At 46.9% G+C, this 27,285-nt stretch overlaps 2 protein-coding genes across 3 annotated transcripts; one reads left to right on the forward strand and one right to left on the reverse strand.

Annotated features, from left to right (window-relative positions):
- Positions 1-124: 124 nt before the first annotated feature.
- Positions 125-16,643, reverse strand: MTHFSD (methenyltetrahydrofolate synthetase domain containing). Of its 2 annotated transcripts, none has more exons than XM_075039904.1 (8): positions 16,593-16,643; positions 16,288-16,391; positions 14,647-14,760; positions 13,939-14,052; positions 11,742-11,832; positions 10,739-10,851; positions 10,399-10,524; positions 125-2,166 (listed from the first exon to the last, which is right to left on the reverse strand). In XM_075039904.1, exons 1-8 carry the CDS (start codon positions 16,618-16,620, stop codon positions 1,651-1,653), a joined length of 1,206 nt encoding a protein of 401 aa, XP_074896005.1. In that variant the 5' UTR covers positions 16,621-16,643; the 3' UTR covers positions 125-1,650. The 2 variants fall into 2 exon arrangements, with proteins under 2 accessions (XP_074896005.1, XP_074896006.1); XM_075039905.1 differs by lacking the exon at positions 14,647-14,760 and adding an exon at positions 14,807-14,920.
- A 5,645-nt stretch (positions 16,644-22,288) lies between these two features.
- On the forward strand, positions 22,289-25,680 carry FOXC2 (forkhead box C2). Its single transcript, XM_075039364.1, has one exon. The coding sequence runs from the start codon at positions 23,209-23,211 to the stop codon at positions 24,694-24,696; it is 1,488 nt and encodes a 495-aa protein (XP_074895465.1). The 5' UTR covers positions 22,289-23,208; the 3' UTR covers positions 24,697-25,680.
- The last annotated feature ends 1,605 nt before the right edge of the window (positions 25,681-27,285 follow it).

Consider the following 27,285-nt stretch of genomic DNA (forward strand, 5'->3'; position numbering starts at 1 on the left):
ATGCAGAGGGCTCTGCAGTGCTTATGTTTTAATTCAGACTAAGTGATATTGAAAATAACGTTGAGCTGGAGAAAGAGAGAGCATTTTAGAGCACAGCACTCTTTTTTCTTTTTCTTTTCTTTTTTTTCTTCCAGAAACCTTTCCTTTGTTGACCTTACAAGAAGTTGAAGCAATGCTTTCCTTGAGCCCCTCTGTACAAAGTATATGATAACGATGAGAACTTTTTATTTAATACTGTATGAAATGTCTGACCCTTGAGGCATAATAACGTGCTTAAAATATACTTAACAGTACCCTCTGGCTAAAAAAAGTTTCCAACTCATACTTAAAAAAAATATCCATTTAGATGCTTACTTTGACTATGTGCCCAGCATCAATGGCAAAAGTGCTTCTGTTTAGAAAGGATGGTTCAGCCAAAATTCAACTTGTTTTTCAGGAATAGGAAACTGAAGGAAAAAAAAAAAGTAATAAAAACCATACCAAATAAATCATCATTCTCCTTTACACCGTAAGTGAATGTTCACATGTATGCACATCTTACTGTTCAAGCTAGTACTTGATTGCACTTTCACAAAGAAAAGCTGCCAGCGCTGCTGTCTAACCCTCATGACTGTCTGATGTTGTCGGTGCAGGAAGACCACACTGGTGGTGACAAAGGCACAGCAGGAACAGGCTTTGCTACTATCTCCAGCAACTTTTTAAACAACTCCATACCAGGCTAGTCACCCACAAGTTTCGACCGTGGTCTGTCTGCTTTTCATTTCCACTACAATGATTAGTATTAATGTAATTTCACAGAGGCAATGGAATCACTCCAAATTATAAGAGACAAGACAGTTAGGAAAAGCATATATTTTATAATTATCTGCATCCATGAAAAAAGTACCTGAAGCGTTTTGGGGAAAAACAGAGGAGAAAACTCCTCTGCACTTTCCTCTGCCAGACTGAAATAAGACATAAAAGGTTTACAAAGGGCTGAATTAACAAAACAGAACTGAGAAAGGGGCTACCATCTCTTCCACCTGATGTTAATAGGTGGAACACTAGAACTCAGTGGCTGAGCCAGTGTTTCCACTGCTGTTCTTCACAAGAGCACAAAAAGGGCAATCTCTCTCCCTGGCCATTTTTATGAAAAATACGCTGGAAACTCCCAAGAGGCAAACCCCATTTTTTTAGTAAACAGAATTGTAACCCTTAAGATGGGTTTTCTGCAGCTGGCTTTTAAGCTCACAAGTACAAATTTGCAGGTACAACCTTTAGATGATGGAAGAGAATCACCTCCGTACATGGGGCTGCACACAGCTACCCAGGGGCAGGTTTTTGATCCAGGCCTAACAAATGTACACACCGCACAGCAAACCAACCCACAGCCAGCGAAACACGAATACAGAGAGCGTGGGTACTTTGGGGGTAACTGTTTAGAGAAATGGCCCGTCATCTGTCTTGATAAATAGACTTTGCACGTACAAGTGCAGGAATGAGGCAGGCAAGTCAGCTGTGAGATGTATGCCTCGTTTGTTTGAAAAGTTGGCTTTGCACTTTGTTGTTTAGCCTGCAGAAATTAGAGGATACACTAATATCCTTGAAAATTTAGGTTGGCTTCTCACAAAACAATGAAAACAAGCCTATTTTTTTCCCTTCTATTCATATTCATTTGTGACTATTGATTTCTACTTGCCCTTTGTTTCTCTGATTCTTGGCCAGCTCAACTCGCAAAGTATTACCCCCGAGGCTCCAGCCTTTCAAAGAGGATACAGCACTCTCTGCGGTTGCTTTATCCTTGTAATCGAGAAAAGCCCTGTGCTGTGCTCCTTGCCAATTCAGTCGTAAAGGAGTTGCATGGAATTCCCTTAAAGCACTTTTCAGCTCGCTCACTCTTACGCTGGGAGGTATGTTCCCCACATACACAGTAGTAATCATGCCAGATCCCTCTAATCTGGGACTTAAAGAATCACTTTCCACATAATGTTGTCCTATTTGAGCTGAGCCCATAGCAGCCTGCGGTCTTGTATTTTCAGCCATCGCCTTCTCATTTAACACTGCTGGTGTGTTGGCACTTGCCAAGTCTGAATGTTCATCTAGGAGGGTAACATCCTTGCCAGTCTGCTTCTCTCTGTGTCGAAGACTCTTTAGGATGGGGATTTTTCCCAGCATCTCATAGCTGACCTAAAAAGGAGGAAGACAGATACAATTATGAGATTTCTTGCCTTCCAGAAAAAGACGACGACCATAAGGACTCATTTGTGCCATAAAAAGAGAGGAACCTTATTATATTGCTACCATGCAGAGTGCCAGAGCATTCAAAATGTTACTAATTGCTGGCCTGATTCTGAAGTTGCTCCCTAAATACACGCTGCAGGACAAAAATAAACATTAGTTACTCTTCAGGCAAGTGCACAATGTAGATCCAGCAGGAAAATCAAAACCAAACTCAAAACTACTTGATTTTGACGTTTATTTATCAGAGTGCTTTCAGATTTGCATTCTCATTGTTATCCCTCAATATTTGCTTTGACCAAGGGCCTCCGCTCCTGCTCTGGCAGAATCCTACATGCCTACAATTCATCAGACCATCAGGCACTTTCATTCTGCAGACCTCCTTGCACTCTGTTGCCCCAAAACAGGATATCCCGTAGGCTGGGTCATACAATGGGGAGGGATGATGGTGTTAAGCTTGCAGCTGGGGAGCGTGCCTTGTAGCAGGGCTCCTCTGAGTGTGGGCCCAGCTGGAGGCACGTTCTCTGGTTGTGGCACATCACCACAGCCTCCCTCTTGTCATCTGACCTCACACACCACCCGCAGCTACTCATCAGATCCCACATCAGTCTGCTGGCTTGGATCACAGAACGGAAGAGCGCCCGGACACTAGACTTCAAAACTGTGACCCCTCCATCCCTTCCATCTGTCCCCAGTTCACAAGCAGCTTTTCTGGAAGGGCTCTTCCTCTCAACAGCTGAACCCTATCCATCTCAGGCATGAGATGCCCCAGGCTGCACTCAGTGACTGGCAGGAAACACAGTGGTTCCCTAGCTCATGTGGTCTAGCTCTTGGCTTGCAGACTGCAGTTGGAAGGAGGAATAATTCGTACTTGGCTGCTGGACAAGCAGAACATCCATCAACACAAGATCCAATTCTTAAATTTAGGGAGCAAAACAGAGCCTAGGGAAGCAATGCCCGAGCTAGCAGAGACCCAAGCTAGTAGCCCACACAGTGTGGGCAAGCCACTCTAGCAGGGTCCTGCACCCAAGCTTATGAGCCACTACTTCTCAGCAGGCTGTGCTGGACTAGCACCAGCATATCCTGCCTAGAATATGCCTGCAGATCTCCCAGCTCAGATCTCTCTTACCTCAGAGGCCCTGAATTCCTGGTTCTACTATTACAGAGTGAGTTTGGATCTGGCTGCAGCACATAAAGTCTAAAATTTACAGATCTCCTGGGAGAGTAGCCCAGCTCTGAAGTGACTCAAGTAAAATCAAAGACAGGCTGGGGGCAATGGTAGGTTTAGGTAACAGGTAAGCCAGTCAACATTGGTCTCTTAAATGTTCCCAGGGCTCCTCTTCTGAGGAGCAAACAAGCAAGTTTTATTTCAGACTGAAACTAAATAGGAAATGTAATTTACATATAGCCTGTCCTAGCTCTATCTTGTTCATACAATATCAAACAGCAGAATAGGACTAACCAGCACGGGCAGAGGCCACCTCCATTGTGCAACACTGCAGACCCAGAGTCAAGGTGTTTGGGATCAGGCCCTTTAAACAAGCAAACTTTATGACTGAGAACAATTTCTGAACAAATCTGGCCTGATCTGGCAGCCAGTACAGAGAGGCAAGGACTTCCGCTGGGGCTCTGGGAGCCTCCACGCTCCGAAAGGTACATGCCATTTTCAGATTATGAAGAGTTATTGCTCTGTGGATTCTTGGACTGATTTGTTTTTCTCAGCCAAGAATTCAGACTGCTGTGTTTGACAGCAAACTCCCCTTCCCTGGGCGATACAACATCAAACCAGTGGCTGAAGCCATCTTACTTTGTTTTTACTGGCCAACAATTAGGAACATTTGTTGTCCTCTGTCAAATTTCTACGTGAAATGTAAGCTCTATGCTAATTAAACCAAACAGGAAAAACATTTTTCTATTCTCATAGAACTAATCACTCCTGGACCCAAAGCACAACCTCAACCTCTTACCAAGTGCACGTACACTTCCTTTCACCCTGAAAGTAAACCCAGTTCCCAAGGCATGGACTGGGTGTTTAGTTAGAAAGATCAATGCTACCAAGGGCAAACCCTCACCACTTTGTAGATTAAGGGAATCAAAGAGATGGGCACCGAGAGGATGATCTCTGGAACTCCTGGTCTTTCAAGGACAAACCAAGGAGAGGATTTTGATAATCCAGGGGCCAGCATACTCTCTAAGAGGCTTCAACTGGCCAGGCTTCAACATGGCCTCTCCTCTCACTGAAGTGACCAGTAGTTTTTGGCATCTGACTGAAGCTCTTGGAGCTACTGTTTCAGGCTCCCTGCAAACTCAGGAAGACGTAGTTACAACAGCATACACGTCTTCGTAAGGGCTATGAACTGCTGTCTTCTGTAAAAGCTGAAGCTCTGATCAAACACCACCACCATGAAGTGAATCTATCATTACCTTAAATTCAGCCCTCTGCAGATCTAACAGTAAGTAGCCTTTACAGTACCAAAGCAACAAAGGCAGTCGATTTGGCACTTGGATGTTTTTGTAATAGAAAACATTCTGTAAAAAACCTACATTAGACAAGTTCTGACACTGTTAACCGACACCCTTCTGCCACAAGAGAGACAGAGGATTTACCTCAAGGGCTGTTTTCCCTGGAGTCTAGCAGAATCTTTCAGCTGGGCCAAACTTTCCAAATCCTTCCTTATTTTTCCCCACTTTTATGTCAAGGAAAGGCAGAAACTCGGTTTGGGATTTCAGAGTTTCAGTTCAACAAACCAAATCAGTACCTTTTTTGGGGTGCAGGGGGTGAGAGCCAAAAGGGCAAAGAGGGCAGTGGGTGGCAGAGGAGAGGAAAAAGCTTGCTCTGCTCTGTTGCAAAATAGCAAACAAAAGAACTCTGTGGTAGTACAATGTGTTGCTAATTACGATCATGCAAAAAGTTTCTTTTGTCTTGTGAGCTGTGGAGGATTGCAATGATTTATTTCCATGTGGAGAGAGGCCAAAGATATTCCTCCTCTCTTTCAAACAAGCTGCACGTTTCTTGGTCCTGTGCCGGCTGGTTCCTCCTCCCTAGCCTTGCCTACTGCTTTAGGCTGAGCCAGGATGCAAGGGACTTGGGTACTACCCCAAGTCTGGTTGATCCAGTTATGCAGACCTGGGCAAACCCAGTGGTGGAAGCTTCTTCCCTTGCTCCCTCCATCCCTATAAAGTCAAGGCCAAACCATTTATTGATGTTTGTAAACTTTGTATTGAGTGTTGGGATTTAGCTAAATGATTGGCTTTGGCAGCAAAGCCAGCTGAAGAAGTTTCCTATTATCCCTTGACCACCAATTCCCAAGCCAGTTCCATACTTCAGCCCTCTGGGATTGGCCAACAGAAGTGCTTGTGGGTCTGCGCTATAAACTCAGTAACTGAAGTGATTCAGGTTAAAAATAACTCCACCAAAGGCAATTAATCATTTAACAATCCTGCCTACTCCCTTGCCATAGCTGGGAGAGCCTTGGGGAAAGAGGACAGCGGGGTAGATGAATTCTTCTGGCTCACAATTACCGGGCTATGGGAAAGGAGCTGAGAAGGGAAATGTGGCCCCTTTCTGACAGAAACCTGAAGAAAACAGAATCTTGGATGCCGAGTGCCAATACAAATCTCCCAGCACTTAACCCTGAGCATCCACTCTTACGACACCTGGTCTGGTCCCAAAACAACGTAGTGGCAGATGGACTTCTGCAACGTCTCTGCTGGAACATCAGGGCTCTCTTCAACCTCTGTTATTCCAGAACAGTGAATGTAGCCACTTTCAATATTTTGCTGGGGAAAATGAAAGATGTGTTTGTCCTCTGACAGAATGAGTAATGCTGACCCCTGATACAGTGCAGGCCAAGCCAAACACCACTTTGATTTCCCTGGCAGCAGAGGCGGTGCAGTTCTGATGCACGGTCGATGAGGGAAAGGCAGCTATAGATTGGAGAGCATGCTAGGTCTGCCATTTAATTCTGCTTCACACAGCTACCCATCTGCACACACTAACTGATAAAAAGAACACATGGCTCAGGTTGGAGACAGATGCTGCTGCTGCCCTGCCCTGCCACGGAAGGGTGCGAACAAGACCAAATAGTCTTTAGTACAGCAGATCCACCAGCCCCTCCAAGTATTGAGGCTGGTAGGCAAAAGGTGTTTGAAAGATTCATCTTTGGCCACCCTGAGGGGTCTCTGACCCAAGACTGTTCATAAAGGCCTCCAGGAGAGAGCCCACTTCTCATGTTGTCTCCTTCATCAGTTGCTTGTTTCAAGGAGCACTGAGCTCACAGGGGTTTAAAGCACAGACAAAGCCAAGACAGCTAGGACGGGCCAGCACAGTTGAACATTTTATCATTCATTTGCACAAAATGTCCAAATATGTGCACGCAATCCGAGGGCATATTTCTGGGAGCTGGCAGCCCGTGAAGTCTGCTAGTGTCCCTCAGGAGAAACTTATGCAACCCACATTTGGAATCCATCAGCAAAAACCGATTCCATGGACTCTGCAGCAAGGGTCAGATTTGCAAAGGTGTTGAGACGTTTAACCACGCGTGGAAGTATGTCCTGCTTGCGCTATCCCTCCAAAAAACAAAACCAAACCTTGGCTAAACTAACAGCAATTTTATTCTGATGGCAACGCTGTGTCCCTGCTAAAGGTTTTGCCAGCTTGAATGTGTGAACTTTTTGAGCTGTAAAACAACATCGCTTTACTTTCCAAATATTCTATCACAGACCCGAATCAAAAGCTGTTTGTTGTCAGATAGTTTCCATCTCTGCCACTGCGTACTGAACTCTTTCAACATTAGACTCAGGGATTTCCCCCCAGTTCATTTCATCTTGGGAAAAATCTTCTACTTCTATAAAATTCTCAGCAAAAGAATAATTTAAAAACCAGAAGGAAATGCTTGCTAGAATATAGCAATTTTTCCACCAACTACTCTCATTTCCCTCTTCATGACCCCAAATATTTTAATTGGTCTGTATAGTTTCAATTTAAAATAAGCACAGCACAAATAACTTCATAATTGTAACAAATATAATAGACAGTGTCACAGATAAAGATCACAGCTACCCATACAAAATACTAAATGAGAAAGTAAGTCACTTCATGAATTTAGAGTTCCCAGAAACAATGGGTTAGATTTTCAAGACAGATGAAGCCAAATAATTCTCCACTGGCATCCAAATAAAGTTTTCCAGAGTGTTCAGCTCTTAGCAGCTCTTGCTGTCCTCCAAGAGCACATACTGATTTCTCAAAACCCTGAACTCAGATGCAGAAAAAACTTACCCATATACACACTCCAGTACTGCCTTTGTATTTAGAAGTGTTTCTAGAGTGCCTGGCACTGACATTGATAATGCTTCTTTGGCATTAATAATATTGTAGCTCTTATGCTTCCTTGGAAGTCTTTAAATCAGCATTTCTGTGACAAAAATCACACCAAGTAATTCACATCTTCCTGTTTGGAAAAACATACTACCTCAACAGCAAGAAATAGCTCAGCTGGAAATTCTGCACCGAGAAAAACTGAAAGAAGGCAACTGAGGGCAAGTTGTGCCAATTACCCCAAGAAGTGAATCATTTACAGAAGAACACCTATTTACCCCGTCCCCACATCTGACACACTACTTCCTTCCTGCATAGTACATACCAAACAAAAACACTCCAGGAAAATGCAGTACCTCCTCCAGCACAGAAATCTAGCCTGGAGACACACATTTTGTTTGCTGTATAAGCACCTTCTTACCTCTTTTGAGCTGAAAACAGAGTGTATGTATTAATGGCTATTTATCCTAACAGCTTCAGAAAAGCACATCCTTTACAACAATGCTTAGCTGTAATCCCATGTTTGCAAACGCCTTTAATTTAAGCTCTTAAATCATTGTCTTGGCTTGATCCAGCCATGTTCCTGAAGGATGAACTTTTTTGCAATGTATTTCACACATCACACATCTTAACAATAAAGTTAAGCTACTTTCTGTTGACAAATCACCATATTTAGAAGCAGGTTATTTATTTACTCACTACCTCTTGGTTCATTTAGCTTTGCTCTGAGGAACAGGAATGCAGCAGTAAAGCCAGGATTTGAAGGAGAAAAGGATGTAGAGAAAAGGATGTAGAAGCAGCCGGGAAAAGTCAAAGGACAAACACTTAAATAGCCCGTATCAAATCCTGCATTTTTAACACCCTGTCGATTAACTAGACCTCCCACCTCCAAGACCCTCTGTGCAAGAGTCGAACATACAGTTACCACCACAAGCACAAACAAACCACGTACAAGTTGCTCAGCTCCCTGTGAAAGAATAATGCTAATTTCTTTCTTCTTCATATAGACACGACACTTTGTTCCCATCCCAAAACAACAGAAATGGAATGATTATCCCTGCTCTGGCTAGTATCCTCCAATATTCTTATCTAATCAACACAGGCTCTGAAGAGCTGCCAAAAGCAGCTTTAGGTGTTAAATCAACATTCAAATATTCGAGTAAAGGGTCAATCACGTAATGTGCTCCATTCTCAGTGAAAACTGTAGAAAGTTCTGAGTGCGCTGTATTTTTCAGACAGCACCACCAATGTAGAGATTACTATAAAAAAAAAAAGTTTCACCATCTCATGCAAACTGGCTAAAGTCAGTGTGGCGCAAGCTGTAGATACAACTCTGCTAAACATCTCTCCTCAAGCTTTAGAAACAAGCACAAAGCAGTTGTGGCAGATACTTCATTAGTTTGAGGCATATATTATAGGGCCAATCTTGATTCTTTTTCTCTGAAAAGCAAAGAAATGCAAAGGTAACATCAAATTTGATACATCACTTGGGACTGACTGACTTTTTTCATGAGTGGTAAAAGTTTCACAAAAATTCAATGGCCCCTGAAAGAGACCGTGTTCCCCAGACCTTTGAAAAATGTTGCTGCTAAAGGGAATCAGACAGAAAAAAAGAAAAAAAAAAAAAAGCAAGGCCACTTACTGAGACTGAAGTCTGACAGCAAGACAGGCAGACTGATCAAAAGTATGTTGGCAAGATGGATTGAGCACAAGGAGCAGGCCTTCAAAACAATTACATTCAGTAATATCCTAGAAAAATTATGATTCAAAAATAATTCAATGGAAAAAATGCACTAGTATAGACAGGGCTTTTATTTATTTATTTATAACCTCAAATCCTCAACCACAGGCAGGGTAAAATACTCTCCCACCATAGGAATAAAAATAGCACTGGCTAGAATTGTTTGTTGTAGATATATTACCTTAACAAATTTAACTCTTTTTGCTGTTTGGCAAGTGCTTAACAAACAACTCTTGATTTCCCTAGAAGTATTCACTAATAATTCCTCAGCGGTTTCTGCAAGACATGGGCTTACTACTCCTCATTTCAGTGTCCCTACTGTTACCCAATCACGTGGGATTGCGTCTGCTCCCTAACTGGATGATCTTAGGAATGAAAATCTAATGACAAAGCTTTCCCAGCATGAACTTCCAGTAAAACAATTCACTAAATTCTTTTCTGAAACTATTTGTGAAGCTGCTAAAGTTTCTGACAATCCTGGGCTGGGGTGAGCCAAACTCATGAAACAATATTTATCTATAAATAATGATTCATGATTTAAAGCAGTATAAAGTCACTATTCCTGTACCTGAAAACAAGCTCCAGCCACAAATTCATCTGTCCTTTGAAAGTTAATTCACTACGTAAACAGCAACGTACCAGCCACTACGTCACACTTTCCTTTCACAACTGGAACAGCACCTATTCCACCCATTCCACATGGTCTAATGCCGCCAAGTTCTCTCTGTGGTACTGTCCCCAGAAAATGAACAGAGCCAATCTCAATGAGCACTGAGGAATAAAACACATAAGGTGGAGAAGCCCCTCAGCTTACATAGGCTATTATACGGCCAATGACTACAAGAAACGTCTATCTTAAAAATCCACAAACGTTGTTTCCAGTGGCTCTCACTGGATAATCCATTTGATACAGCAACCTCAGTTTCAGTAATATATTCCTCCTCCTCACCATTACCACTTAAAAACTGCTGAATGTAGATGCTGTTGTTTTGTTTCATCTGACAAACACATTTGCTCCTTTTCCAAGTATTTCTAATACAATGAATGTGTTTATATGTAAAAATGGGGGACTTATCAACAGAACGTCAGTACCAGTAAGCCACTGTTAGCAGAAGTAACTTGCCTTATGCCATATTATTCCCTGAGGTTTCGGTCGTTTGCAGTTAGTCTTGATAGTTCTTGTTGGAGTGAGTATATAATCCACAGTTAAATCATGATCATCAAGAAGCTCTTCTGCTATGTCAACCACCTACCAGAAACAAGACATTTGGTAAGTAGTTAAAAAGAAATTCACTAAAAGCATACACTATTCCTGGTGTCTCGCAACATACGAAAATCTGTCAGTGACAGAGGAAACAAAGTAAAGATGCCACACCAACATCATTCCAAATCTTTTCTACAGACACACCATTCAGTATCACACAGTTCTGACTCGTCACTTGAGAGTGGATATTTTAACTTACCTGACAGTCATGCACAATAGTAACTACAGGTGTATCCTCCTGCACTGCACCCATTGACACCATCATTGCATATTCCATGTCTGCATAACCTTCCCCTTTTCCAATTCTCCAGCCTAAAATATATAAAAGTAAACAGTGATAGTGAACACAGGAACAGCAATGTGGAAAGGCTGGTAACTGTCAAAGCATGCAACTAAACTAAGCGGTGTGCAACAGATAAACCAAGCGCAGAGTTGTAACTCAGGAAAAATTCAGATCGGCGCCTCTCACAGAATGCAACTTTCCTTCTAATCAGCACTGAAATTGAAATAAAACATTAGTTTCAATGAACTCCTAAAGGATCCCAGGAGAGTAATAAACCGCTCTGAATAAACCAAATTTAGTCCAATTTAGTTAACATAGAAGCCTATTTACCCATTGCAATTAGAACCGTCTATTCATGTCAAACATAGGTTAACTTCATGTGTGTAAAGAGGAGTCTGGGTCACATACAAAAAGCATGTTATTTTTAGGCAATGGATAAAATCAGTGGAAAATTTTTCACCACCAGCAGGTCTTCAAAATACTAGAAAACGCAAAATCTGATCCCTAAATAGGGACTGAATCAGCAGCTGTAACACATGTCCTTTCACACACCCTGTGAGAGCAGAGCAGATCCTCTGAACAGGGAGTCCTCTTTGATTCTTTAAAAAAAAAAAAAAAAAAAAAAAGAATTGCTTGCCTGAATAGTTCTAATGAAGGCCAAAACACTGGCCCGCACACTCTAAACCACACTGCTGTCTGCCCACTAGGTCCTGGCAGCATTGTTGTACAGCAGGCATTGATTCTTCCTGGTTGACTGGGATCAGAGACTTGTCACACAGAAGAGACAGAACTCAAGACCGTAAGTCAGTTCCAAAGATATGTTTGGGTCTGTCAAAAGGAACACGTAGTGTAGCCTACTGACATTGTGAATCATGACTTAGGACCCTCCTCCTGAAAAGCTTACAAGGCTTTATCTTACCTTTTTCAGAGACAGCCACTGATCCTACAACAACCAAGTCCACCCGTGCTTTCCCATCAAGACCTACAGGCACACTGTATTCTTTTATACCCTGCAAGAAAAACATAATTCTAGGTTCCCAGAGTGTACAGTCTTCCAACGAGTGAGGCAGAAATCCAGAATATTTTGATAAATCCAAGTAACTCCCCACATTTCAAAGTGTTTCTTCCAAGTATAGCCAAGCTGTACATGTCTGGAAAGTTATCCTCTAGGGAATCCTAGAATAGATTCCCTACTACAGTGACAAGAATTTTGGCACACTTCAAGGAGAGCTAAGGGAGGTGGGCACTTTTTTAAGCAAGGTTACTTATTTAGGATCAAGAACTTGTATTTTGAAACCCTTTATTGGACATCTATTTCTAAAAATGAGGGCAAATGACACTTCCTACCCTACTGCTACTAACTTAAAAGTCATAATATGCCCATGAGGAATAGCAGAGCACCACAAATTCTTAAATTAATTCTCACATACGAATCACAAAGTTAATTTAGACACAGACAGCTACAGCATAAAGATGTTGAGCTGCTTGCCTGAAGTCACACAAAATGCTTTACTGAAGCACCACCAGGTACACGAGCTGGATCACTCTCCATTTCACACTGCATCCACCACACAGCCCGTTTCTCCACACCTGTATCTTTAAAAGCACCTTCCAAAGCGGCCCATGTGTTCCCCGAGACTACGTTCCTCAACACTTTGCTGTGTGATTATCACTCAGGATGTGCCCCTGCTAAGCTAAGCTACCTTTGCCAAAACCTTCTACCTAAGACGCTAATCAACAGAAAAGCCCGCTGTTCCTGACAAGTGGAAAGAAAAACCTTACACAGCCCTGTCATCCTTTTTTTCTTCCCCTCTCTCTCTGCTCATCCCCACCCACCCCTCTGCAGGGTCCTCTCTGAAGAGCATATCCTAACAAAATTCTGTCCAGAGCTGCAGAAATTAAAAGCGGTGCTTACTTGGGCTTTCAAACATCAGAGTTTTAGAACTTTTAGAAGTATATCTCGTGATTCATTCACTCTTAATGTAAGCGCACAGTGTAACATAAATCCTCCTCACACCAATGCAACTTGGTGCCAAGTTAATCCTCACAATAAAAAGCCAAACATTTTCTGTGTAGAGCACAAAACCAACAAGATCAGTAATTTGTGGCTGACTATCAGTAATAATGCTCATTATCCACTTCACAGCAGTGTGGTAGGAATTGTTTGCACAGTGCTTTGTAAATATAAACGGCTAATAGCATTTATTCATTAGTACGCCTGGTTGGGGGAAAAGCCAGACACATGGTGGTAAGATCACAGATCAGATATGAGGCCTGAAGCAAGTCAAGAGAAAGGTCTCTTTCAAAAGTGCTCTTCAACCCTGAAAAGCTTAATTAGTTAATGACTATAATAGAACTTCCAACAAAGAAAGTCACTACTAATTACCATCCATTTACAACCCTCAGCTGTATACAGGATTACTGTAGAACTATATTGCCTTTAGCAGGAGATAAAGAACGAAATAAAACCTACATAGCTGGCCTATTCATTTTATACAAGTTACGTTTTCATATCCAATAAAGACTCGTACAAAATAACGCAGGTTTCTCTGCCAAATTACTTCGGCGGTACAGTATGATATTTTAACACCAGAGGGCAGCAACATACCACACTTCAAAAGAAAACGTATTTTTATACCTCGGTTGATGCGAGCGACAGAACTAACGTTTCTTTAGTCTTAGGATTTTAAAAGACCTGATCTTTCTTATTTTGTAACACCTAATATTCTATTGACGAGATTATGCAAAAACTGTGAACACTAAACTCTTCCTCATAGGGTTTGCCAGCTCAAAACTGCAGAAGAGTATAGGAGTACTATTTATTAGAAACCTAAAGATCTAACTCACCTATGAAAGTTGCTCATAATGTTCCAAAAAACATTCACAAAGTAGCGATACCATTCTGTTAATAAAATAGAGCGAAAAGACTAAATTTGCTCGTGATTTAAGTACAAACAAAAGAATTGTTAATGGTGGATGTGTACGCAAAACCAGGAATAACATACTAGCAGAACAGTATTTCAGGTAGCATCTGGTTTTCCAACTTCTAGTTGGACTAGCATAACACAACACCCTTCCACAAGTTAATTCAGACCTCCCCCATCTTTCATTCCTACTTGAGACGTAGCACATATTCGCAGGATCTCCTTAGTTGCACCTGAAGGTGGAACAATCTTATTGAACAGCCCAGTTCTCAGACGTGGTGTGGGAACCAACAAAGTCTTCCTTGCCTGCGTAACAAAAGAAGTTCTCACATTAAAAGGAGGTGGGCTCATTTTACACTAAAGAAATATTTTTACTGTCCCATAGGCCTCCATGTCGTCAATCATCTTATTTGCTCTAGAGCAGTTAGCATCGTTGATTGTGTAGTGCTTGTCGATGAATCCCCTCCAGTACAGCAAAATTCCAGACAAGGTTTTATTTAAGAAACAGACGGCAAGACATACCTGTTGGTCTAACTCATATGCCCACAAATAAGCTACTCATCATATAAGCTAGTGAACACGCATAGGTCTGAGGTAGGTCTGTCCCTGCGATAAACATAAGGCAATTTGGGGCAAGGCTACCTTACGTGTTTCGGGGAATAAGAACAGAATGACAGCGAAAGAGCTGTTGCTCTGCAGAAACATTAATATCCCCAAACCCTACCTGCACCTTCGCCATTTGCTAAAAAGGCAAAGACATCCTTACAGGAGCTACCTAGTGTGGCTTAGGGCTGGTAAAGCTCCCACCAGAGAAACGGCAGGCGTTGACCATGAGGTGCTGCCAAGCGCTGCACTGCTGTCCCACTCTCCTCCTCCTCAGGGGTGCAAAGGTGCCGTTACCTGCAGCGCAGCTAGCCGAACACCTTCTAGCGGTTTGTCAGGATCCACTTTAATCTCACGTGCTCTGTTGAACACATCCAGCTCTCTGATAGAGCAGCAAGCCTGGTGAGACCCCTGCGTGAAGAAAGGAATCAAGAGAGAAGGGAACACGTTCACTTACTTCCAGTGTTAGAAAGCGAGCGTTCTTCTGGGGAGCATCGGGATTTATTTTTACAGTTTTGGCAGCTTTGAACTCCTGTAAACCCAGAAGCTTTGTCGCAGCATGGGAGGCACCCTGTTTTCACAAGATATCAGTGCATCACCAAGGAGTTCACAGCAGAGATGGGCAATTTACAATCTTTCATCCTATAGAGAGGCTGATTTCCCCAGATTTTAAATATGTGGGACATACTGCTAATTTTGCAATGGGAAACTTTCACTTACTAACAGATATTGAGTGCTTGACTAATCTCTTGCAGGCCTCAGAAAAAGAGGGGATCCAAGTACTCTCACTTTGCCAGACTTCACCCTCATTCACACCTAACTCAAAGCTGGAAACTAATTTCCCTTTTCAGTCAATGAATACAAACAGATTCTTTTAAACACAAGCCACAGTCAAGAGATTCTTTTAGATGAAGGCTTTCTGGACAAGGTTCTCTCTTCACAGAGCCTACACTGAGCTCAGAAGATTCCCAGATTCCCTTCCCGAGTAAGGTGCTCAAGCTTAGCAAAGCACACACTGCCCTTGTAATTTCAGCTCTGATATCCCCTTTCTTAAGGGCGCGATGAAGCTTCAGGCTTCCTCCACCTGCTTCGGCACCTATTTTACCTCAGCACCAAACTAAGGCAGAATGTTTCTGCCAGTCCCTTAAGCAAAAGCAGAGCCAATCTCCTAATGCTGCTCATGGGCTAAAACACCCAGCACACATCCCCACAATGCTATTTCAGACATCATTTCTTCAGCACATGGCAGAAAGGTGGCTGCACACCTTGAGCTTGGATTAAAACAGGCAGGCGGTAAAGCGGTGGCCTGAATAACTGAATACTTGAAAGTCTTCTTGTTTCTTCCACCCATCAAACTAAGGACACAATGAAGCCAGAGCAGGAGGAAGGGGTCTCACACCACTGCCCAGCAACACGCTGCCAGCAATAACTTGGCCACCGTTCGCATTTCAGCAGCACACTGCGTGTTCCTAGGCTAAGCCCTACAAGACGGGTGACCTCAGCTTTCCATCCCAATGGACCCGCTGAAGGCCCCGGGGAGTGAAATCCAGTTCTGAATGCCTCAGTTTCCCCACCCGTGAATATATTTGATATCATTCACGAGATGTTTTCGTACCCACTGATTCAAACGCAGCAACACACCTGCCACGCCTCGTCAGCTACAGAGACCTGCGATTCTTTACTCGTTATGAATGACAGAAGCGTGCTGTTTGCACGGGGGCCTTTTTCAGAGCTCCACCACCTTCTACCCTCGCTCACCAACCCCACAGCCCGCAGGAACCTGCGGTTCACAGCTGCCTCTCTGAAGGCTGCAGCTACGGGCGGGGAGCAGGCGGGGGGGGGGGGGGGGGGGGCGGTTCTCCAGAGACCGCAGATGCGGTCCCGAGGCTGGGGGAAGAAGAAGGAAGCGGCCCAGTCCCTCAGGGCGGATCGCCGTACCTTGAAGTTGGGGATGCGGCGGTGCACCGGCCGCGGGAAATCGGCCAGGCCGCTGGCCTCCAGGTAGTCCCACACCTTCTCCCGGACGTCCCCCTTGGAGGCACCTAGAGGAGGGCAGAGCCGAGAGGACGGGCGGGCGCCTCACGGGGGAGCACCGCGACCGCCGGGCCGGGCCCCTCCATTTCCCGCCCATTCCCTTCTCGCTCCCCCACCCCGCCTCAGACCAACGGTCGCGCTCGCGCTCCCCCTCCCCGCGCCCCTCACGTGACGTAACCCGCCGCCCCTCCCTCCCCGCCCCGCCGCACCCGCGCGCAGCCGCACGCCCCCCTCCATGGCGGCGCGACCGGCGGCGAGAGGAGGAGCCTCCGCCTTAAGCCCCGCCCCCTCCCGCACGCCTCTACGGCGGCGCGGAGCGCTCAAAAAAGTCCCGGAAGCGAAACGATGGGGATGGCGGCCGGGGAGGTTGGCCAAGGGCCGGTCTTGGGTCGCCTTCGGCTGGGTGAGGGGAGTCCCCGGGGAGGGGGAAGGCCGTCATCCCGCTGGAACCCCCTCTGGCAGTGTAAAGGCCGTGAGGGAACCCAGGGCCGTTTCCTCAGGGGGTCGGGCCCGGTGTGAGGGGCCTGGTGGTTTGGGCGCTGAGGAAAAACATTGCGTCACGCAAAGTTGTGAGGATTTCGGCTCCCTTCTGGGAGGGTTTCTGTTGGCAGGCAGGTACCGGGCTGTAAAATGGCGCCCTGCAGCACAGGCCTGCCAGGCGCCTTCCCGCCTGGGCTCGGGGTGAGGCACCGGAGGGGTCGCACACCCCAGAATCTGCAACAGCGTCGCCCTTCTTTCTGAAGCTGAACGTAGAAAAGGACGTGCCGTGCCACGTTGTTAACGTGAGACTACCCCCCTGACGTTATAGAAATAACCGTGGCCTTTTGATCACGTGTTACAGCTGGGGGGAAAAAACCCACCCCGCTTTTCATAAAATAAACTCCCAAATCAATTATTTTCCCATTAAAATTGGCTGGTTGTGAATAAAGCAATATTCAGCCTTTCCATGGTCTTCCGAGTCTGCCAGCTTTGAGAGAGTGCGCTCCTCGCTTGCATTTAATAGGGTAGTAATTGATTTGTTTGCATGACTTATTATTTATAGAATTAATGTATTTGACAATTACCCCAAGAAGAAGGAGGACGTTGAGAATCCCGACATTCCTGAGGGGAGCGGGATGGAAGGGTCATGGGAACAATGAAACGGAGGTTTATTTTAAAGTGTGTCGGGGAAGCGGGGGGAAATGGCTTTTGAATTTGGTTTCTAATCTGCTTGGCTTGGATGCTACCGATACACATCCACTGTCAGAGCTGACTGTTGCTCTGCCAACCAAAAAGCGGAACAAATTCGGATGCTCTTCTCTGAATAGTTACAGATGTAGCTGGGCAGATGCAAACGCCTTTTCTCTCTGCGGCTGCTGTTGATCGCTGAACTGTTTTTTTCACAGTGCGAATCAAAGGCCAGGACTCTGCTGGGTTCAGGAGTCTTTCCCCCTCCAACTATGTGTGTTTTTCGAACTCGGTTTAATATCAACGCATTGGGCTAAATGCTGCGGAGCAGCTGCGGTGAGCCTGAGGCTTCACCTTTCCACCGAGGTCTGTCGTAAGCATTCAAAGAAAGTGCTTAGAGCTCTGGTTCTGCAATGGGGTGTATTTAGGAAGAGCCTTTTCACTACCTCAGAGTGCTGCTGGAGCCAGTGGGAATCCATCCAGGCATAATAGACCACCCATGTGGAGCTGGGCCTAAATGTTTGAAGCTCATTCCTCCACTTCCTACTCACGGAAAACTCCCAGCGACTTTGATATCTCTGCGGGGAGTTCAGGATCGGGCCTTTGGTGAGCAATTTACAACCTCTCTGTAATTTAGCATTGCGATTTGCACTCCCAGGCTGCGAGTGCTGACGCTGTCCGTCTGTCCGCTGTCACCCAAAATCGCCACGCTGCGGCTTGTGGGACTTGTTTCCACTCCAACACACTCTCTTCCTCCTCTCCTTTGAGGAAGGGAAAGCGAGTGAGGTAGCAATGGTGCCGTTAATTAATGCATTAGCAGTCAAGGGGGGCTGAGATCCTACCAGACCACCTACATCTCCCTCCAACCTCCATGCAAGATGCTCAGTAAAAGCTGTTCCTTACGTGGATTTGGCTTCCAAAAAAGAGGGCCTGAGCTGGCTTTCTAGAAATAGGGGTACTTTGCCTTAAGCAAGCGAGGAGTTTGCTAATAGGTGACATCTTTTCTGCTGGTTCAGTTCTCTGCTTTGATTCTACACGTCTGAAATTGGCTCCAAATCACTTTTCCAGGGTCTCTTCTATCACATGTACTGCAGCCTTTAGCATCAGCTCTAGCAGCTTGATGCGACTTGTACGGATGCCACTGGAAAGCCTCTCTTTTCAGTGGGAAGCAGACATCCTTATAGATGGAGTTAGTCTACTGGAGGTGCCTGAATCACTTCTAACATCAATTTTACCAAATTGCATAAAATACTCTAGTGAAAGAGGTCAAAAAAAAAAGGACCCTGGGCTTTCATACAAAAGACAAAATGCAGCTCTTGCTTGAAACACTCACAGTTTGTGAAAACACCTAGAAAAAGGGAGTGCCAGATTAATACAAAGCCTGTGAACAATGCAGGAAGAAACTCCTTGTCCTGCGGGAATCATTTCTCTGAAGGGCAGGCTGAACACACAAGGGCAGCCACGGAAAACAGACAAACTGGACCCAAAGAGGAGCACTGAACTAGCGATATCACTCCACTTGGTTTTCAATATTGAAAATTAAAAATAGGCTACAAATTTTAAAGGCAGCGGTTTTTAATGAGGTTTTCATTCGCACAGTGTATTAGCTGGGTACTAGGAACTAGTCTTTCAGACCACTGTGAAGTGGATTTCCTTGTGTGCATAAGCAGCGCATGACTGAATTTTTGTGCTTACGAAATAGCCTGGCAAAGGAGGCACATTAGGGCAGGTGGGGCCGGCCCCGGCTAACCTGTTTGATCCCGGCAACATCGCTCACTGCTGGAAAATAGGTGTGGGGTTTGTGTCACCCCCTGTAGCCAGCGGTGGGTGCTCTCTCCTGGGTCGGTCACCAGTACAGAGGCAAAACTGGTGAACGAGCGGAAAGCTGTGTGCACCGGTGGGTCTTAGCTGGACTGATGCCACTGTTTGCATTGCCAAGATGTTGCTTTTCTGTTCCTTTCTCTCTCTTTCTTTCTTTCTCTTTCTCTCTTTTTCTCTTTTTGTTTCCCTCTTTCTTTGTCTTTCCCTCTTTCTCTTCTTTCTTCCTTTCTCTCTCTTTCCTCCTCTCCCCCCTCTTTCCTTCCTTCCTTCCTTCTTTCTCCCTTTCTCTCTCTTTGTTTCTCTCTTTCTCCCACTCTCACGCTTCCTTTCTCTCTTGTCCCCATTCTCCATTCTCTTTCTCTCTCTCACACTTCTCCCTCTTTCTTTTTTGCCTGCTCGCTCACTCGCCTTCTCTTTCTTTGACCCCCTGTCCCATTCCGGCCCCGCACACCCCCCATTTTTCCCCCTCTCCTCCTTTCTCCCCATCTCTCCTTCTCTGTCCCCTCTCCAACCTCCCCCCGGCCGTACTCCCGCACAACCGGGAGACCCCGGGGGCGGGCAGCCGGTGCCGGTGCGGTGCCGGTACGGCGGTGCAAACCCCTCGGTGTCCCCTGGGGGGCAGCACACGCCGTGTAAAACCCCCCCGGGGCGGGCAGGTGAACATGCCGAGCACCGGCCGCCCCGGGAACCGACCGCGCCGGGAACCGGCAGCGCCGAGCACCCGCCGCACCGAGCACCCGCCCGCCCCCGGTGGGGGGACACATCGGCCTGGGGAGAGCCCCCCGAGGAGGGAAAGGGGTCGGGTTAGTTGCTTTCGGGTGGTCGCCGAAGGGAAATAAAAGCTGCGGAGGGAAAACCGCCGTCTCCCCCCGCCGGCGGCTCTTGGGGTGATTCGGGAAAACGCCGCTCCCGGGGTTCCCGCAGAGGAACGGAGAGGAAAACCCGCCGTGCCCGGGAGGAGAAAGCCTTTCCCCCCCGTGCTTTTTGCTCTCTTGCTTGAAAGGACTCCTCTCTTTGCGCTCCCCCCGTTTGGAAGCTGGTTATTTTTCCTAATGATGATTTTTTTTTTTTTTTGCGCTTTTTTCTTCCTGCAATTTGAAGTTTGGGATTTTCCCAGCCCCTTGTTTTAAGTCTCTGTTAAGTTCCCAGCTGCAGCAAGCAAAGACCTATTGCTGCTTCTTGGTTTTTCTGTAGAAATTCATCTCGGTAAAGTTTTCAGCCGAGGAGAGGTAAGATCCGACCAAGGTTATTTCTCGAGAGCGTCCCAGGCTTCTAGGAAGGGACAGCTCTAGGACGCCGCGGGGGTGGCTTTGCTCAAGCTTTTGCATTCAAAAATTCCTGCCTTGTAAAGAGTTACGTTGGTTTAAGAAATCCTGTGTGCTTGTGTACGCTAAGCAAACGCCCTAGTTTTTATGAGAAATACGATTTCTTTGAAAGCCGGAGAGAAAAACGCGAAGTCGTTCTCAAATTATTCCAGGGAAGAAAAAAAAAGAATAAAATGTTTTCTCGATGGCCGTACATTTACATGAAAAATATCAGCAAACGTCGCAGAATTTACTATTTGTTTTCATTAAAAAAAAATGCCCCGGACGTTTGTTCGGTTGATGAAACCCTCCCAGGACACTTACGTTTATTTCCATCAAAATTAAGTAATAATTTCGAAGCGTCCGGCGAAACTTCCCAATCAATTTTTCCATCGCAGATCATTTTTAACCATACCTCCTTGTAGAGGAGCTGCCTCTTATTTTTTATTTTATTTTTATTTTTTTTTCCTGGGCTATCTCATAAAATCGTTTCCTTTCTTATTAAGAAAATCTCCGGTAATTAACAGCACCGCCGAGTTCCCACGGCCGGAGCCGGCCGCGGTCTCGTCCCCACCGCCCCGGCTGGGAGCGGGGAAGGGACCCTTCGTACCACCAAAAATCACAATCTGACTTTGGGGCAAAAAAAAAATAATCTTTGTTTAAAGCCTTACGAAGCCACACAAATTACCAGGAGGGAAAGTCAGAATTACAGTGTAAGAAACCAAAAGATCACCGCTTAGAAATCAGGGCAGGAGCAAGGGGGGAGGCAGCGGGAAGGAGCCCTGCCGAAGTGACAGCTAATTAATTTCAACCTTATCTCGGTCTCTTCGGGCTCGAATCGATTTTGCAGTGACTATTTTTTTTGTTGGGGTTTTGGGGGGTTGGTTTTTTTTGTTTGTTTGGGGTTTTTTTGTGTTTTTTTTTCGGAGCGGGGAGGGGGGAATTCGCCGTTTCCCACCTTCATTTCTTCGCTAGGCAGATCCACGCTTTTTCCCGGGTGGGACAGGGCAGCTCGCAGCAGTTTTCCCAATACCTGAGTTTACACTTGGTCACCATGCGTCCCTAATTGTCCCGCTCTGATTGCCTCTAATGAAATCATTAGAGAAAAGGCAGAGGGGCGGATTTCACAGGCACAAGAAAATCCGCCTCAATGGCCGGAACGGAAAAAAAAAAAAAAAAGCGCCACTTAAGTGCGCCCACTGTTTTCTTTAAAAAATGAAATGAAATGAAATGAAAAAAATACCCTCAAACTTCCCCAAAGCGGCAGAGGAACCTCTGAGCCCCCAGCTGCCACCCGCCACCGGGCGATGCAACGTGGGGAGGGGACCCGGTGGCCTTTCCCGGCGCCAGGCGAGGGACCGCCGGGCTATTTCACTTCAATTAAATATATTGAAATAAAGAGGGAAAAAAAAAGAAAGAACCTGCCCGGCACAGGGGCACCATTATGTCGGCATGACGGGGCGATGCGGGGATAAGCGGGGTGTCGCGACTCGCGCCGTCCTTGAGATCAACCTGGCTCCACAAAAAAAAAAAAAAAAAAAAAAAAGACAAAAAAAAATTAAAAAAAGTTAAAAACTTGGCTTTTTGATGCAGCGCAGAGGGAAGGTACCGCGGGCGAGCAGAGCCCCCGGGCGCCGGCTCCTTTTGGGGCCAAACCGTTAAAATTATAGAAAGAAAGGGGGAGAGGAATATATATATATTTTTTTTTTTTAATGCCTGTATCTATGATTTCAGAGTAAGGCGGGCGGGCGCGCGCGGGCGCGCCCCCGCGCTCCCCCCCCCCCCCCCGATTCCACCCGCATCCCCCGCCGCCTCCCTCCCATTGGCTGCTGGGGCGGAGGGGCGAGCTCCGCCATTGGCGAAGGGTGGCGGCGGAGGGGGCGGAGCCAGCGGGAAGTCAAAAACCGGCCCGGCGGCGCGGGGTGAGTTTTGAAGCTCCGCGGAGGCGGCCGAGGAGCTGGGCGGCTCCGCGCTAAATCCACCCCCCCCACCCCTCTCCAATACCCCGCGCATCTTTCGCCAGGGGCCCCGAGGGCTCCGGAAGATTTCTGGGCCGTTGTTGTGACAAGAACTGGGTTTCCGCAAGGCTGCGCTTTTTTTTTTTTTTTTTCCCCCTTTTTTTTTTTCTTTAATAATTCCCTTTTCCTGCGAGAACAGGGCTTTTTTACCCCCTCCCCGCCCCCCCTCCCTTCTCCCAAACCTTCCCCCCCTTTCCCCTCCCCCGGGCTCCCCGCCTCAGCGGTAGGTGTGTATGCAAGAATCACGGTAATAAAGCGGGAGGGAGAGGCCGCCGGAGACCACCCAGCCCCCGAAGGATGCTGCTGCCGTGCCGCTGCTAGAGGACACGCTGGGATTTAGCTCGTCTCCGAGACTCTCTCTCTCGTCTCCCGCTCTCTCCCTCTCTCCCCTCTTCCTTCTCCGCAGAGGGGGTGCCGGCCGGGGGGGGCGAGGCCCTTCCACCCTCTTCCTCCTCCTCCTCCTCCTCTTCATCTCCTGCCCGGCCGCGGGAAGCCCCCCCCCCGCCCCGTTCTCCATGATGCAGGCTCGCTACTCCGTCTCGGACCCCAACGCTTTGGGAGTGGTGCCGTATTTAAGCGAGCAGAACTACTACCGGACGGCGGGGACATACGGCGGCATGGGCAACCCCATGAGCGTTTATTCGGGCCACGCCGAGCAGTACGCGGCCGGCATGGGTCGTTCCTACGGCCCCTACCACCCCCACCAACCCGCCGCCCCCAAGGACCTGGTGAAACCCCCTTACAGCTACATCGCCCTCATCACCATGGCCATCCAGAACGCCCCCGACAAGAAGATCACGCTCAATGGGATTTACCAGTTCATCATGGACCGCTTCCCCTTCTACCGAGAGAACAAGCAGGGCTGGCAGAACAGCATCCGCCACAACCTCTCCCTCAACGAGTGCTTCGTCAAGGTGCCCCGAGACGACAAAAAACCCGGCAAGGGCAGCTACTGGACCCTCGACCCCGACTCCTACAACATGTTCGAGAACGGCAGCTTTCTCCGCCGCCGCCGCCGCTTCAAGAAGAAGGACGTCTCCAAAGAAAAGGAGGAGGCCCGGGAACGGCTGCTGAAGGAGCAACCCAAACCCCCCGGTTTACCCGGCGCCGAGCTCCCTAAGGAAGCTTCCTCCTCCTCTTCCTCCTCCTCCTCCGCCTCGGCGCCGGCTTCCGAGAAGAAAGTGGTCATCAAAAGCGAGACGGCATCCCCCGACCTGCCCGTCATCACCAAGGTGGAAACGCTGAGCCCGGCCAGCGGCGGGGCTTTGCGGGACAGTCCCCGCAGCGCAGCATCACCCCCCGCCGCCTCTTCCCCCGAAGCTCCCCTCCCGGAGCATCACCCCGCCGGTAACGGGTTACCGGGCTTCAGCGTGGAAAGCATCATGACCTTACGGACCTCCCCCGCGGGGGATCTCAGCCCGGTGAGTGCTTCTTCGGGCAGGACGGGAGCTTCTATGCCTTTGGGCTACCCGGGTGGGCAACCTACGGGCTACGGCGCGGCGTGTAGCCAAGCCCTGGACACTAGTGGGAGCTACCACTGCAGCGTGCGGGCTATGAGCCTTTACAGCGGCGAGAGGTCGGGCCACATGTGCGTCCCCCCCTCGGCTCTGGAGGAGGGCTTGAACGAGCATCCCACCGGTGCCCCGTCGCCCCTCGGTACCCTGAGCTTGCCCCCGGGGCAGGAGGGTGCCCTGGGGACCGGGCATCCCCACGGTGGTGGAGGAGGAGGAGGAGGAGGAGCGGGGGGGGGGCAAGCCAGCGCTTCTTGGTACCTCAATCACGGGGCTGAGTTGAGCCACCTGCCCGGGCACGCTTTTGGTACTCAGCAGCAGACTTTTCCCAACGTTCGGGAAATGTTCACTTCGCACCGGCTGGGGATGGAGAGCGCCTCGCTCAGCGACCACCAGGTGAGCAGCAACTCCGCCTGTCAGATCCCCTACAGATCCGCGCCCTCCCTATACCGCCACGCCGCCCCTTACTCCTACGACTGCACTAAGTACTGAGTAGCCGCCACCCCCCTCCTCACTGCCCCCCCCCACCCCCCCGCCCAGGGCCATCTGCCAAAAAAAAACCCCCAACCAACCCCCAACCAACCCCCCAAAAATTAAAAAAAAAAATTATTATTAATTATTATTATTAAAAAAGAATCGGGAGAAATAAAACCGCACCAAACGCTTCGGACGCAGGAAAAAAAAAATAAATGAAATAAATCTGACAGCTTCCCCCGTGGACCTGGGAGCCACAGAGTTTGTAGATTCCCGTTTCGGGCCTCCTCTAAATTCCGGGCAAGTAAATTCTACTTGAAAAGGGGGATCTCTCCTAACAAAACCAAAAAAATTAAAAAAAAAAAAAGGAATAATTCTATATATATATGTCTATCTAAAAGTGGCAAATTTTATATGCTAAAGTATAGGGGGTCTCAGAAAAATAAGTTATGGACCAATATCACAACATCCATTTATACGTTTTAAAAGAAAAAAGTATATAAATATATATATATAAATATATGTCCTGGGTATTTTTTAAGTTCTCTGTTGTGCTGTAAAAAATGTGTGGATTTCTAATCAGGCTGATTTTCAGAGCCATTAATATAATATTTAAAGTTGAGTTCACTGGATTATTTTTGTCTCGCCCAACGATTCCTAACTTCCAAATTAATGACAAGTGATTTCTTGTTCTTCTTCTTCCTCTGTGTACAATTATGCAATAGAGTTTCTTTCGGTTTAGAGCTGTTCTTTTCGCAAGACGAGGAAATAATTTATTTTTTGCTGGTGGATTTTTTTTTTGAAAGGAAAAAAAAAAAGACAAAGTATCTGATACTTTTTTATTATTATTTACGACGTGTGATGTTTTGTATAATAGATTTCAACTTGACCATTCCTAAGGACTATTTGCTTTAACCTGCTTCAAAGTTCGTTTGTCTTATGTGGTCCTAATTGTTGTACTTACCTTAAAATAAATCCATGCTGTTTTTTTCTGCTCCAAGTCTGGCGCTTGTCTGTGTATATACGTGTTTTTTGCAGATTTTTCTCCCTTCACCTTTCCTTCGTGCGGAAACCCGGTGGTTTTTAAAACAAAGTCGTTTTCCTGGAGCCTAAAGGTTTCTTATTACGGTTATTTCTTTGATAAAAGGTTTAGTTCACGTGGAGAGCTGGAAATTATACAACTGCGGAGGGGCGGGGGGGAAACGAATAAGGCACCGCGGGGGCGGCAGGGTCTGAGCACCGGCTCTCTCCCTCTCTCCCAAATCCTTGGCCAGCTTGAAATTTAGAGAAATTTCCCAGGCCTCCGATGGGGAGAACGGGATAAAAAAAATAATAAATAAAGGGGTGGGGGGGCCGCAAGGAGGAGGATTTCTGCTGCCCTTGCGCAGGCCTTGCGCGGTGCTCCGCGGATCTCAGCGCCCGGAGCCCGCTCTTCCCACCACGGAAAAAAACCCAGAATCTTCCTTTTTTTTTTTTTTTTTCTTTCCCAAAGGAAGCCCGAAAGGGCAGGAGTGGGTGCGGGTGATAAGAGCCGTCGTTTAAACCCGGACTCACCGCGGAGTCTAAAAACAAGGCGGAAAGTTCACTTCAGAATAATTTTACGGGTTTTAAATCCTCTGCCGTATTGAAGTTTTGGCTGATTTTAACCTTCTTTATCTCTACTTAAGCTCCTGTTTGCAATGCCGGGCACTGACAGATGTTGTGCCTTTTCCCCAAAACAACCTTAACCTCTTAAAGCACCTTTAACCAAGCCCAGAAGTGCGGGGGAATAGCGATGCTAAAGGCGTGGAAATGCCGGTAAAGCCTGAAGCAGAATTTAGGAGGGCTCTTTGGGACTTGTCAAGCCCAGCTTGCTGGAGCCCGGCTCCTTTCCCAGCTGCCCAGATGTTGCAGAGGTTCAGCCGTCCAACATTTCCCGGCCGTGCCCCCCGTTTCACCTCCCGCAGCCCCCCAATACCCCTCGTAGCCCTGGCTGGGTTCGCGAGCGGTTATACCCGTGGTAGGCTGTTCAAATCGATGATTTAAATTGGTTTTGATGGGGTAAAATTCGCATGCGCTAGAAAGCTGGCAAAAAGCACCGAAACTCTCGATTTAAATGAGAAAAAACGTCCGAGCCTCACTTGATCTGTATTTTAAGGAACATTCTTGTAAAACTCTTGCCATTTTTCCTGGCTCTCAGAGGGTGGTTTTTCTTTTTTTTTCTTTTTTCTTTTTTCTTTTTTTAATGCAACAAAACCCAAAGTGCTCTTTTAAAGAGAGAAAATAAATAGGGTAAAGAGTAAAAAAAAAATTAATAGGGTAAAAAAAAATAGGGTGAAAGGGTAAAAAGAAAATAAATAGGGTAAAAGAAAAACAAAGCGGGGAAGAATTTTTCCCCTGTCCAGACCCCTTTCCCCACGGGTTTTCTCCCTGCGTGGAGCCCAGCGGCGGGGGAGCATTGGGTGGGTGCCTGCCCTCCCTCCCGGAGGTGGCTGGAGTCAGGTGCTTGCTGTGGGTTTTCCCACACGCGGTCGAGAAATCCCTGCTGATGCTCCCACATCTTCCTACGCTGGCTAAGGGCGCTGGGCAGACGGGGACCCTTCCCCTCGGCCGTGGGCAGGGGTGCGG

The sequence above is a fragment of the Buteo buteo genome, chromosome 11, assembly GCF_964188355.1.
Source record: "Buteo buteo chromosome 11, bButBut1.hap1.1, whole genome shotgun sequence".
Lineage (NCBI taxonomy): Eukaryota > Metazoa > Chordata > Aves > Accipitriformes > Accipitridae > Buteo > Buteo buteo.